Here is a 14,815-nt window from a genome sequence, read left to right on the forward strand (position 1 = left end):
TGAGGCACAAACAAAATTGATGGAGTGGGGAATGAGGCCCTAAAATTTGGTGTCTATACCCTCTTTGTGCAGATTGATATCATCTTTATTTTGTAGGTAGATTTAGATTCATGTTAGCAGATATATGTTATGTACTGAAGTTCTCACCCTGGGCCAGCAGGGGGATACTGTAGATAGTTTTCACTCAGGTCCACATATGCAAATAAGGAATTGAAAGTGACTCTCGGTGATTGGATAGTTACAGAAAGTTGTTACTGTTGCGTTGTAGTTGAGCTCTACAGTGGTACCTCAGGTTACATACGCTTCAGGTTACATACACTTCAGGTTACAGACTCCGCTAACCCAGAAATAGTGCTTCAGGTTAAGAACTTTGCTTCAGGATGAGAACAGAAATCGTGCTCCGGCGGCAGCAGGAGGCCCCATTAGCTAAAGTGGTGCTTCAGGTTAAGAACAGTTTCAGGTTAAGTACGGACCTCCGGAACGAATTAAGTACTTAACCTGAGGTACCACTGTATATAAGAAGGTTGGCTGAACTCTTCAGCTCAGTTCTGTTCTGGCCTGTGAATAAACAAGAGCTGAAGAATTGCTGTGTCATCTGATATGTTCACCCAGAACTTAACAATATGGATCAAAGTAAATATCAGGTGTTGTGTTTGTTTTAAAAAATTCAACTGTATAATGTCAGTCTGTAAACTTGATTTGGAGCCATTTTTGCCCCTGCAGATCCTGACTCATTGGTGCTTGTACTTTTATTTTTGGGTGTACATTTAAAACATTTTAAAAATACAAAGGGTGCTCTTAAAGGGTCTGCTCCACCTATCATTGGCTATTGCTCAATACTTACTATTTTATTTATATAAAAGCATTTCTAAACTACTTAATACTTAAAATGTGTGAGCAGTTTACAAAAATACAACATTAAAACAGTATAATAAAATAGATACAGATATGTACACACAGTAAAAAAATATCAGGCACAGGTCAAGAAGGCACATGATCAAGAGTATAGTTGACAGTACTCTTTCCACAGCATCTGTTCTATTAACAAACTGATCCCACAACACATTTGAGATAACTTCAGTAAATTGTTGAGTTGAACTTAAAAGCAAATAATATATGCTACTTCTCAACAAAAAATGCATTATTTTGTATTATTTGCATTTATATTTGTTGCAGAAACGATGGTCAAACTGAAAAATGATAAAGAAAAACAACTTGAAGAAATGGAAATAGCCTTGGTAAGGGACCTCTTATTTACACCACTTCACCAGTTAGTCTTATTAAAAGTTTCATTTCCTTCATTATACTGTGGATTAATTCTTCAAACCTCTACCAATTTATTTTAATTACCAAAATACACAAGAACCATTCATACACATAGTAAAGCATACTTGTCCTATGTTCAACTCTCCATTGATTGTGATCCAAGTATATATTGCCTACAATTTTATAATCTCAGGCCATTATCCAAGTTCACAATCATCATTGTCTTCTTTGTTTTAAACATAATTGGTATTTAAAATATATTATTACTATATGGTTTTAAAATATCTGTATTATTTAGGAAAGTTCAATCAAAGTTCAGAAAGATTTGAAGAACCAGTTGGAGTATGCACAGTCAGAAAAAAATCAATTAATAAAGGAAAAGGAATCTAGAACTGCTGATGACTCTACTATTCAGGTTAGCTTGTTTAATTTTCTTTGTTGTTGTTTTGTGCAGCAAACCCACTTAACAAAAAATCAGACAAAAGGAAAGTGATGGGAAATGCATGAGAAAGTGTAGGATAATGATCAATTGATGAGGAGTCATATAACCTCAGTTATGACTGAAGTTGCTAGATCATGTGACCACCTTGAAAGCTGTTTGGAATAGGTGGTACGGTAAGTGTTTTCATGCCCTGCCATATCCTGGAATGCCCCTTTTTGTGGAACTACACCACAACTGAGCTGTGGTGAAGAACTTATGCTGGTGTATCTCTGGCTCAGCCAGGGTAAGGTACTCATGCTGACATAGCTTGGCTGAACCAAGAAAGCTCCAGACCCTCTTTCATCCTGGTATGTTTGGGATTTGAATTGCACTTTCGCTGGATCATGCTCTGAGCATAAAACTCATACAGAGCACCATGGGGCTTGCAGAGCCCTGTTTCCTGTTCTTAGCATGTGCACACATGGTACTGGCCAGGGCAACCCAGAGAGTGGGAGATCTGTGTGCTCAATCTAACTCACTGTCAAGTTACTTGAGCTCCAAACTACCCGTATCTTGACCATGTACAGAGGGAGAAATGAATGGAGATGTGGGGTGCATGAACTAGTGCTACTCAAGGATTTCATTCCATCCACATTTTAAGCAGATATCCTTCAGTTTTCACACTTTTCTAAACTGCCCTGTCTGCTGTGGGAAAACTTCAACTAATATAACACAACCTGTTTCATTGAAGTTGTTGGACACAGTAGGTGTAAAGTGCAAATTCTTTTATACTTTTTTTATCTGCAGAAAAAAATGTATGACTTGGAAATGGAGTTATCTAGAGCATTTGAAAATAAACAAAATTGCTTAGCGCAGCTTACAGCAGTGACAGCAGAGCTCGAAAAAGAAAAGTATGTTCTTATTATACATAAAAACTAGCAAAATGTTGCTTATGAAAGGCTATTTCATTTCATGTTTTGTTTTTAGTGAAGTATGACTTTTAATACCCTAACAAAAATTGTTTTATTTTTATTATTACTATTTATTATTTAAGTTTGTCACATAATAAAAAAGTTCTCTTGGCAACTTGCACAGTTTTAAAAAAAACCCATCACATTTGACCATGTAAACTCAAAATACCATCTCATGCATATGTACAGAAGCTGCAATAAGCATGATAATCATATCCCCTTAGAATTTTGGGAGAAGAGGTACATTTAAACATAGCTCTGAAAGGATGTTAATGTTGGTGCCAGGTGGACCTTGTTGGGTAAAGCGTTCCATAGACATGGACCACATCCAAAAAGGCCCCTTCCCTTGTCACCACCCTCTGAACTTTTTTCAGAGGTGGCACACGGAGAAGGACTCAGGTGATGAACATAGGGTCCTAATATGTTCATGTTGCAGTCAGTGAAGATGTGCCAGAGCTGGTATTACAGTATATGCTTATTCTGCATTGTTCCTGTTAACTCTCTTGCTGCTGCATTCTGCATCAGCTGTGGTTTCCAAGTTCATAGAATCATAGAATCATAGAGTTGGAAGAGACCACAAGGGCCATCAAGTCCAACCCCCTGCCAAGCAGGAAACACCATCAGAGCACTCCTGACATATGGTTGTCAAGCCTCTGCTTAAAGACCTCCAAAGAAGGAGACTCCACCACACTCCTTGGCAGCAAATTCCACTGTCGAACAGCTCTTACTGTCAGGAAGTTCTTCCTAATGTTTAGGTGGAATCTTCTTTCTTGTAGTTTGGAACCATTGTTCCATGTCTGCTTTAAATGCATCCCTATATATATATATATATATATATATATATATATATATAGTTGTCTTTAAATGCAGCCCCACATATAGTGCAATGCACTAATTTAATCTATAGGTCACTTGACCCAAGATTACTGAAGCCAGGTATCCTATCCAGATAGGAACTTAGCTGGGCTACCAGGCAAAGATGGTAGAAAGTCACTGAAGTGTGCCTCCATTGACAGTAGTAGATCCAGGAGCTCTGTCCCCAAGCAGACAATTTTGCAGATACAAAACCTACATTAACTTCACTACACATTAAATTTCTTATATACATTCCAGCTCACATTAATACTATTTTTATTTATATACAAATAATGTCTAAATAAAAATAAAATGTTCACATTATTCTATCTGATGCAAGCTAAAAACAGACAGTAGGACACAATCCAGCCTGCTGATTTCACTGAATAGTAGCATTGTATTAACCTCTCTCTATGAAACTATTTAACTGTAGGTGGTGTCTGATGAAGCGCTTTTGCTAACACAGGAGTGGGATGGGGGGGGGGAGAGAGGAGAGGCAGAAGTTCCATTGCACAAGTGGAAATCATTGAACTAGTAGAAGCACTTTGTTGGATACCATCCAATGTATGGATTGTGTCTATAATCACACACTTGAGAAGTAAATCTAAAATCATTATTTCTAATATTTCTTTATTATTCTAATAGATTAATGAATGAGCAACTAAGCCTGGATTTGAGTAGACTTTTATTGGACAAAGAATGCATCGTAACAGAGAAAAATAATATAGTTATTGATTTTAAAAAGCTTCAAGGAGATCTTAAGGCAGGTTTACCTTTTTTTCATTGTAATAATGAAATATGGTTATGATTTATTTTTATATTGTTTAATGCCAAAATTGACTTATTTTTTATATTTTATAAGCTGCTTATGATTCCACAAATGTTAAAATGTAGACATCCATAATTAAAATAATTATAGTAACACCATTAAACAATATTGCAGTTAACTGAGTTCCATTTGTTGACAGTTTTACCTGGCAATGTAGGAGACGTTGGTATTTCACTAATGTGATTCAGAGTTGTTTAGGACTTTATATGTAAGTATCAAGAAAAGAAAGATTTGGATGGCTAACAGCTAGCCAGAACAGAGATGGATGGCCAAGAGGCAGCCAGAGCACATCCCTTAGGCCTGCTGTGATATGTGCCCAGCAAGGGACACAACACACCATACTGGGCCCACCCCAATGGCTTCAAATAGTTGTTAAATAACATTAGGCATGCAACAGTGGCTTTTGGCACCCTGTTACTGAGTTGCCAGGGTATAGGCACATAGCCCCTGTGCTATCATCGGAGACTGGCTATGTAAGAAGGAATGGACCTATGTGGAACAATGCTCCTAACCACCGATTCACTAATACTCTTCAGGAGGATACCATGATCAGTGATACTAAAAGTTGCTGGGAGATCCAGCAGAAGCAATATCGTTGCACTGTGTCTGTCCCTCCTCTGGACCAAGGTGACCAAGGCTAATTCTCTGCCAAACCAGGCCTAAACCCAGATTGCAATGGTCCATATAATCAATTTCTTCCAAAAAAGGTCTGTAGTTGAACTGGCACCACCCTCTTGAGCATCCCCCCCCCCGGTATGAGCAACTGGGCAGTAGTTATCAAGTACCTCAGGGTCCACGAAAGTTTTTTCCAGGAGTGAACACACCATTGCCTCCTTCAAGGTGGTGAGGACTGCCCAACACAAGAATGCTTTAACCACCCACTGAATCCACCTTGTCTCACTCACCAAATTTTCACGAACAAGCCAGGATGGGCAAGCACTGAAACAGTAAGAAATGGGATGGAAGGACAAAATTACATTGTCCACATCAGGCCTCAATAACTGGAAATGATAATATAGAATTGAATAAAATAGCATACTGGATTCCTCACCAGAGACTATATTATCACTGGCATCAAGATCAGCATGAAAATGATAGATTTTGTCCTCAAAGTGCCTAGCAAAATGACCACAGCAAAGTCTTTGACTGTATCAGTGTCCTATTAACAGGGACAGGTAATACCACCTTTTTTTACCACACAAAAGAGCTCTGTGGAGTGACTACTTGAGGACATGGAGGCATCAATGGTTCTTTTTTGCTGACAACTGCTACATGGTAGAGGCGGTTATTTGCTCTAACCAGAGTTTTATTGGCTTCACACTGAATCTTACATCACTTACTCTCTAGCTCTCATCCAACCTGTTTCATTGCTCATCACTCAGAGGAAAACCAAGGAGCACAATGAGCTACCCAGTGTTGGAGTGGGGTAGTCCAGAACTATCATGCCAATAGCCCTCCTCATCTCACTGTACCAAAATGATGCAAGGATTTTCACAGGTTCATCAACTGTTTTTACTGGAATATTTATCAGATTCCACAAATCTCCAGGGATGAACCATCCAAGTAAATCTCCTACCTCTACATAAAGGGCTGGTGTCCTAAGTCCAAACTTTATCAGATAGAGGTCTAGTCATAACAAATGGGTCAGCTCTATTCTTCCACTATCCAAACTATTATTAACTTGCCCTGAAGTAAATAGTATATCAAGCATGTACTGTGTATTGACCCAAGACAACCTGAAACAGCTCCATAGATGTAATGGAGGCCTTGAAGTATTGAGCTGGTCCAAGCTAGGCAACCTCTGTGTGAATGTTGAAGTCATCCAGAACCACTGTCTGCACCACTGTTGAGACTACCTCTGCCAGCTCAATCAGGGATAACAACACAAACAATGTAACAGGCTGTATGTAACTATATAAATTCTTTTTCAAGTGTGATTCAACATATCATATCAAAATATATGGTTCTATAGACATCTCATTATGTTCGTTTATATAATCCAGAGTATGCACAGCTGATGAAGCCCGGTTGGGCAAAACAAGGAATTATCCTGGAATCCTTGTCTTATTTTCTGTATGTGCCATTCTTCTAAGTTCTTCGTCTGATACCTGCATACAAGGAAAGCTAGAATTCTTAAAAGCATCTTCACGTGGAACACTACAAGATTGATATAAGAATTCCACACCATGGATATTGCTAATATAAGAACTGAATAGATTGTATTTCCTGGTCAATCTGCTGGACTTTAATTTCTCACAATATGTTTAGTTTATATGATAAGTTGTTCTATAGAACCATATATTTTGATATGATATGTTGAATCGCACTTGAAAAAGAATTTATATAGTTACATACAGTCTGTTATGTTGTTTGTATTGTTATCAGTTTTGCATATACGTGACAAAGGGTTGGGTAGTGTGTTTTTTTTAATGATATTTATTAAAGTTTCAGAAAAAATTACAAAAATAAGAAAAAGAAAAAAAAACAACAAAAAATACATAATACAGAAAAATAAAAACAATTAAAAACAAATCCATCTTTCCATATCTTATCTTTCATTTGCTTGTTTCCCTGACCTCCTCACACCTCCCTTTTTTGTATTCCAGTTCAGTTAGTTAATTCAGCAAATCCTTTCCCTCTTTGTTTTTATCTTAATCCTTCATCTTGATATATTATAACTTTACATTCTTACCTGTTAACAACCCATTTTTGCATACTCCTTTGTAACATTACTGCTAAAACCAGTTAACTTCATTCCAACATCATTCTAACATTCTTTTTTTTTAAAGAATATTTATTAAATTTCCCAATTTTTTAAACAAACAAACAAAAACAGAACAAACAGAAACATTAAACAAAAGCATAAAGTTCATAAACCATACTTTTAGATAACAAATTTCTCAGACCTCCTCATACTTCTCCTTCTTGTATCCCAATTAAAGTTATTTGTTCAGCAAATCCTTCATTTAAAGCATTACAGCTTGTAACATTACCTTATTTTTCAAATCCTTTCCCCCCCCATCTATGTCCTTATATATCATTACAGCTAGAAACCTCTCAATTTCAATCCAGCACCATGTAACTTTCTTTAATTTTACAATATTTCTGTAAATAGTCCTTGAATTTTTTTCAATCTTCTTCAGCCGACGATCTGGCTGCGACATCTGTCACCCCATTGATCGCCAGGGTTGATTCGGCTGATCTGGCTGGCTAGGCGGGTGTCCCCTTCCTCCCTCACCGCTCCATGTGCGTCCCTCCCGAAGCTGCGCGCTCGGTGGAAGAGGATGACCATCCCAGATAGAAGGAGTGTACCGTTCTTCGGTCAAGGGTATACGATAGCTGCGCTCCCCTGCTAGAACCTCCAAACAAGCATCATTCTAACATTCAATGATTTATACATCCTATCCATCTTTCACCATATTCTGTTATTCAATTTACCTTACTTTATCTAACCTTATCTTATCATAAAATACCTTAAAACTTTAAAACTTAATGCTTATTTATACATAACTCCTTATATCATTTCTACTAAAGCCAGCCAATTTCGTTCCAACATTCTCCCTAATATTAATTAATTTTACACTAATTCCCAGAATAAGAATTTTTCTTTATAGACTCTTCCAATTTTCATCCAACGTCCCTTCTTCCTGGTCTCGGGTTATGTCAGTCCTTACTATCCATTCCATCTAGTCCATCAACCTGGTAGTCTTATGTCCGAGGCCCTTAAATCTCTTCCATGCCCCTTCTGCAGATCTTCTTCTTCTTGTTTATATTTTCACTTTTCCTTGTCTTTTGTTGGCCTCTTTCTTAGTTTCTTTCCTTTCTCATTAAGGAGTAGGTCTCCGGGGGATTTCCGCCCATACTTATCTCCATCTCCCCTCATCAGGCCCACCCATTCCCCACAGTCCCACTCCCCACAGCCATCAGTATAATCCAGAAGATCTTTAACAGCATATTTCAAAATCTCTCCAAAGTTAAGAGCCTCCTCAGCTCCAGACTCCCTCTGGCCCATTCCAAGATCATTCTTCCAAAACAGCGGCTTATACTCCTGCAGGGCCTCGGGTCTCTCCATTTGTATTGCTTGAGGTACCACCGTAACTTCCTCCATTATTATCTGCCCTTGCATTTGCCCAGTCAAACCAGTTTCCTGGATTGGTCCCTGTATAATTTCTATATCAATATTCCCTATTTGTCCACATTCACTGGTTACAACAGTCATCAAATCCAGCTTCTCGTTCATCAAATCCACCTTCTCATGCAGCTGCTCCAACAAAGCACTTGTCTTGCAAAAAGCAAGCACCAAGACTTCTTCCAAACACATTTTTATTCAAGGTCACAGTCTGGTCCCACGATGTTAATCTCACAGCTGTGAAGTCCCCAAGTAAACTGCAGCAGCAATTTGACAAGCTCCCTCTAGAGGATACAATTTCTATTTGTGTCCATCTTTTTAAAGCATGTCCAACAAAAGAAAGTTACTTTCAATTTTCAAATATTTTGTTTCTTTAAAATGCAAAAGGCAACATTGAAATCAATTTGTTTCTCCTTCCCCCCCTTTTTTTGCTATCTGTCAAAGTGTTCCGTTCACAGTCAATGGATGTCTCCGATAATTTCTGCCTCTGACACCCCGTTCCCAGGGTTGAGACGGTGGAAACTTATTTTCCTTTACTCCCTCTCCTGCAGGCTTGAACAGTTAAATTTCCCCCCCTTTTCTCCTGCTTCCAAGGGGGTTTTAGTAGTTATAAATGAAGGAAATTTCGACCTTTGTAAAACAGCTTTCCAGGCTATTAGCTTACAAGGTTTTTGCTTCAGTCTATTTACAAAAAGCGGAAGGCGGACTTCCTGTTTTGAACCTTCCCGCTTTGGTGCCAAATTAGGATATTTCTTGATCTAATTTTCCGTTTCTACTCACGGGTACTTATTTAGAGTCCAATTGTCGACAGGAAAAAGTCAGCGCTCTCCGGCAATGGCAATGCGGCTTCCCTCCGTGAAAATAGCAGTCCGTTCGCAGCACCGCGCCGCTCACCCTACTTCGCTCCGGAGCCCCAAAATGGGGTTCCCCGCGAGTAGGGGAGGCGCTCCTGGTGCTCTGCCGAACCCCACGTTCCCAGGCTTCTTCCACCTGGGATTTCTAGCGGGTCCCCACCTTCGCCACGGCGGGTAGAGCCAGTTTCCACGGAGCCAGTTCCTCCGGTCGGAGGAACTCCGCTATTCGCCGACGGCGCTAACCCGGAAGTCTCGGGTTGGGTAGTGTTTTGAATGAGCTCAAGCAGGGAGGCTATTGGGCAGTAGGTACACCATCTGCAACCCCAGTCCTGTTGACCTAACAACAGGTAGTATCTCTCAGGATGCACTGCAAGGCAAACAGGGTTTTCTGGTAAGCAGAAGAGATGGACCACAGAGACTCTCAACCCCTAGTCCTTCAGCCTTGGTTGGTGCTGTACTGAGTACCTAGAGTTGTGTGTGTCAGGGTGGGAATACTTTGTCAAATCTACTCCACCCAGCTTACCAACCAGGTCTTGCTTATACAAGCAAATTCAGCTCTCTCATCCATAATTAAATCATAGATGAGGGTGGACTTATTATGTACCTGGCATTGAATAACAGTTCCACCAATCACCAAATCACCAGTTACTTGGCTGCAAGGTAGAGGGAGCAGCCTGCAGCCAATCCCCCTCTCTATTTTTTATGATACCTATATTTTACCATATAATAACTTCCCCTTCCAGAAACATGCCAATACCCTCCACCTCACCATGCTTACTCCACCATATCCCACTGTGCTCATTATGTACTTCCCAACAGTCAAAATGCAATATTTGCAACCAATCTTTCAGTGGCAACTTACATCATTATCTATCCACCCAGGTTATCCAAGTGTGTAAACAGGAACAGCTCATCAAAGTTCTTACCAAAGTTGTTCCTCCCCATGGCATTCCCCTGGGCATCTAGAATCTGAATTGGAAACACATTGTGACTTCTGCCTCTCACTCAGTAGCAACCCATTCTCTTCAGAATATCAGAAGATGGCGCTCACACCCTTGTTGCTTTCTGTATTGCATATTCTATATTGCATTCACATTTTTACTATGTTTGCATATTATATTGTGAAATTTATTTGTGGCAGTGGGCTATCCAAGGTAAATGTTCCATTTGTGGCCATTTTTATATTAGTATATAAAGTTCCATGCATATCATACCTATTTTCAGTAACAGATTGCTTTTAATTTTGTTCAGGACAATAAAAAGATTGGAGAAAAGGCTGAAAAGCAAATACAAAACCTAAAAGAAACAAACATCCAGTTAAGGCAAGAAAAAATGAGAATCTTTTCACTATATTATAGAATGTTTTACTATAGAATATTTTCAGTTTATATTATAATTTCACAGTATTAGGTTCTTACTGCAATCCTAATCTTACTAACCTGGGAGTAAACCCCTTTGAATTCAGCAGGCCTTACATCTGACTAGACTCGGTTAGGATTGCTTTGTAAGATAGTTCAAGTCCTATTGAAATTGATGGATCCAGTCAGTCATGACGTAAGGCCATTGACTTTCTTAGGAACTAAGTGCAACTAAGGGCTTATCCATACATATCCTTTGCCTCATTCTTTCCAAGCACAGGTCCATGACTAAAAGTTCTGTGTCTGAATGTTGTTGTTTTTGCCCTGGAGCTTTCCCCGCAAAAATCCTCTCTTTGGCGCTCAATCAGAACAAACATCAATTTGGGTTTTCCACAGATTGCCTTTTGTTCCAACTGAGCTTTAAAGTGCAGGTTAAGTCTGGACTCAGCCTATTGTCTTTATTCTTATATACTAATGCCTCTTTTGTTAAACTTAACTGACATAGATCAGTTTGAAATTGGTACATTATTCAGAATCAGTTCTTAGCTGTTACTGAAAGTTTTTTAAATTTCAAATCAATTTAATTTACCCTCACATTTAAAATGTGGAAATGAAATAGGTGTAAAGATTAATGATATCTTATTAAATAATGGGCCTTGTCCAGTTGAACCTTTGTATCCATCACTGGACACTAGATTTCTTCACCAAAAATGAATCAAATTATTATCAAAACAATTGGTTCATTGCCTGAGACATTGAAAATAAGACCACCTCCCTAAAACATTGTCTTACTTTCAAAGACTGTTCCACAAAAAAACACCCTGCTGCTAGAGGGAAAAGTCTACCTCGCTGGGGGACCCCCTTGTCTCAGTTCTTCAATGCAGCATGTAGCAAAATGAAAGAGACATTTCCGTAGGTTGACGAGGGGTTAGCTGGGTTGGGCTCTATTCTGATCACATCATTGCCTTGCTAGGTAGAACCTTTTAATAGTTGGCTTAGGGAAAGCTGAGTTTGTGTATATACCTTTAAACACACCTGAAGCACATTCTTTCCTTCAAAGAATTCTCAGCATTTGTTAAGGGTTTCTGGGTATTATAATTCTGTAAGTAGTAAACTACACTACCTATAATTATTTGAGGGGGAAAATGTGTTTGTGGTTTAAAGGTATGTCAGGTACACAGTCTAAATTTACTGGGCAAAATTCCACCCACCGTTTCTGGAGTAAAAGGGTTCCCTGGGGACTTTTATCCCACCTCCCCATGATGTTCTTCAGGATCAGATCTGCAAAGAAGGAGTCAGTCAGGAAGTCTTCTGGCTCAGATTTTGATCTGTGTCAAACAAGAATTTAGAGGTTTCAAATGCTTGCTTCTCCTTTGAAAGTGAGCATTAGGGGAAACTTTGGCTCTGCAGATGTTGATGAATTACAACTTCCATCAGTCACAGCAAGCATGGGCAATGGCCAGGGATGATGGGAGTTGCAGGTCAGCAATATCTGGAGGGCCAAAATTCCCAACACCAAACATAGCCTGCGAAGTTGGTTTTTTTTGGGCGGGGGGGTTCAGTTCAAAGAACCAATAGGTTGGATGGGGGCAGTGGAAAGAACTTGCCATGCAAAAGGATGTCCATATAGGAAGGAAAGTAGCATCATAGAATAATAGAATTGTATAGTTGGAAGGAACAATGAGGGTCATGTAGTCCAATCCCCTGCAATGCAGGAATCTCAATGAAAGTGTCCATGACTCTGCTTTAAAACCAGCAATGAAGAATCCATCATCTTCTATTGTCTGTTCTACTGTCAAACAGCTCTTATTGCCAGAAAGTTCTTCAAACTTTCACAGGATCATACCTCAATAACATCGGACTTAGAGTAAATAAAGCCACTTTTTCTGTTCTATATATTTAGTCAGCTATTTGTTAACTGTAATAACCCTTTCTGTTAATTTGTCATGTAGCAATGAATTAAAGTGCCTAAAAGAAGAGATGAAAAAGAAAAATGAAGAGGCAAAAAGCAAACTTGATGAAAGTGAAGACAATGTATGATATTGGTCCTTCTTATGTAAATATTTTAATTGTAAACTGATGAGCTAAAAAATAATTTATTTATTATAAAGCTTACAATGTAGGAACATTAATTAATTATAACAATGTAAGAAACAAATGTTCCTTATAATCTTACTTGGCAAGAGCAGGAGGGTTAGGATAAGCCCCTTACTATCTACATCAGGGATGGTTAACCGCCAGTACATATATGTGTGTGTTATGTGTGATTCTTCTTGATCATAAATTAATGCAATTCAGGAATCTTGTTTATACCTTTTTCAATAATTGTGATTACTTTCTGTATAGATAAAGTGTTATATTGAAAGCTGGATGTGAGGTTTTTTGGTACGCTTAAAGACAGTAAAAGGCAGGATTTTAAATTATGAAAATATTATCATTAAAAAAAATTGTCAGATTTTACAATATAATTTCAGGTTCGAAACATTGAAAATGAAATTTCTAAAAAGGAAAAACAACTGAAAACATTTGAAAGCAAGGTATGAAAATATAATTTACTTCATGTTTGTTCAATGCTTTATTCTACAATGTTTCAGTTTCTCAGAAACAGTATTTACATAGAAAAAAAGCATCTGCATAACTGAAATGCTTGTTGCAATCATTACTGGTTTATCATTTCATTTTTAATGATTTCATAGTTTAATGATTATTAAGATAACTTATAGATGTACATGTTTCAGAAAGTAGTTACAGGTAAGCAAATTATTTTATGCACATACTTAAATATAAATTAAAATAATCTTAGCACAACTACTCTAGGTTACAATCCTGCCTATATATGCCACGTTTACTTCAGTGGATTTATAAAGAGATAACTATTCACAACAGCAAGCTTAGCAAGCTCATGAGTAAATTCTATGCAAAAGGATTTGTTCTAACAAAATAATTACAGCTAAAATTAATATTGTAATATCTACCTGTGTTTTCTTAAAAAAATAATTTTTATTGAAGTTATCAGAACAAGGAACAAACAAACAAACAGAACATCAGTAGGGTACATGTTTGTCAGATGTTTTAACAAAAGTAAAGTGATCATTAAGTACTCATTTGGTATCTTATTGTTTGAAATATATTTTTATCAATTTTTAGATTAACAGTTTAAAGAAACAAATTGAAACAAAATCCAGGAATATTGAAGAATTGCAGCAAGATGTAAGTACTGTTTTAGAATTATAAAAATATAGATATAGAATTATATCATTTATAAAATGTAATTGTATACCAGGGTACCAGGAGGGATCCTCAAGCAACTTCTGGTAGCATAGAGTAGAACTGCTGTCCTTTTACAGTCATATGTGGTTGGCTACCCACAGTCTTTATGAATTTTCTCAGAATTCAGTACCCCAATATTTTCTGTGTGTGTGTGCGCGCGCGTGCGCGCGAGCGCACGTGCACACTGGCCATACTGTTGAATGCTCTACATTGTTGGGAAAAAATAAAGACAAAATAACTGAATATTTTTACTGGCCCAATTTGCTTATTATGTATCATAGCTTTAGTGGCAGAAAATCACAATATAATTTTAATTTCGTAAATATAAAACCTTACTTGTTAACAGAACAAGGCTTTGCGAAAGAAAGTTGCAACAGAGAGCAAGCAATCCAGTATTACAGAAGAAAAAGTAAGATGTTTGATTTCTGTGTCATTTGAATAATAGTTGCAGAGGAAAGAAATATAAAATTTGAGGAATTAAGACCTACAAGATGTTCACTTTTGTGAATGAAATAGTCAGTGGCTAGGGAAACCCAGCCAGATGGGTGGGGTATAAATAAATAAATTATTATTATTATTATCCATTTCAAGTTCTAGTTTTGTTCTTCTGGAATGTCTTCGATACTTGTTTGCATAGTCAGCAGAGCACCAAGATCATTCAACAAGTTGCCCTGATATGATCTTCCACTAGAACTGGGATATGGAACAGTTAAATTACAAGTACATGCTTGGCTCTGAAAAGTGGAGATACAGTTTGTCATCTTTAAAAGAGCAACCAGAGACATAGGAAGCTGCCTTATACTGAGTCAGACCATTGGTCCATCTAGTTTTGCATTATCTATACGAACTGAAGGTGCCTCTC

The 14,815-nt window shown here is 37.9% G+C and overlaps 1 protein-coding gene across 1 annotated transcript in view; it reads left to right on the forward strand.

The window, feature by feature from the left end:
* Window positions 1-14,815, forward strand: part of SYCP1 (synaptonemal complex protein 1) — a 47,179-nt gene that overhangs the window by 20,614 nt on the left and 11,750 nt on the right. Inside the window, exons 15-23 of the mRNA XM_053393583.1 lie at window positions 1,177-1,238; window positions 1,565-1,681; window positions 2,495-2,598; window positions 4,159-4,276; window positions 10,577-10,647; window positions 12,636-12,717; window positions 13,158-13,220; window positions 13,831-13,893; window positions 14,300-14,362. Coding sequence (XP_053249558.1) covers window positions 1,177-1,238; window positions 1,565-1,681; window positions 2,495-2,598; window positions 4,159-4,276; window positions 10,577-10,647; window positions 12,636-12,717; window positions 13,158-13,220; window positions 13,831-13,893; window positions 14,300-14,362 — 743 coding nt within the window. The remainder of the gene's footprint in view (window positions 1-1,176; window positions 1,239-1,564; window positions 1,682-2,494; window positions 2,599-4,158; window positions 4,277-10,576; window positions 10,648-12,635; window positions 12,718-13,157; window positions 13,221-13,830; window positions 13,894-14,299; window positions 14,363-14,815) is intronic.

The sequence above is a fragment of the Podarcis raffonei genome, chromosome 6 (genome assembly GCF_027172205.1).
Source record: "Podarcis raffonei isolate rPodRaf1 chromosome 6, rPodRaf1.pri, whole genome shotgun sequence".
NCBI lineage: Eukaryota > Metazoa > Chordata > Lepidosauria > Squamata > Lacertidae > Podarcis > Podarcis raffonei.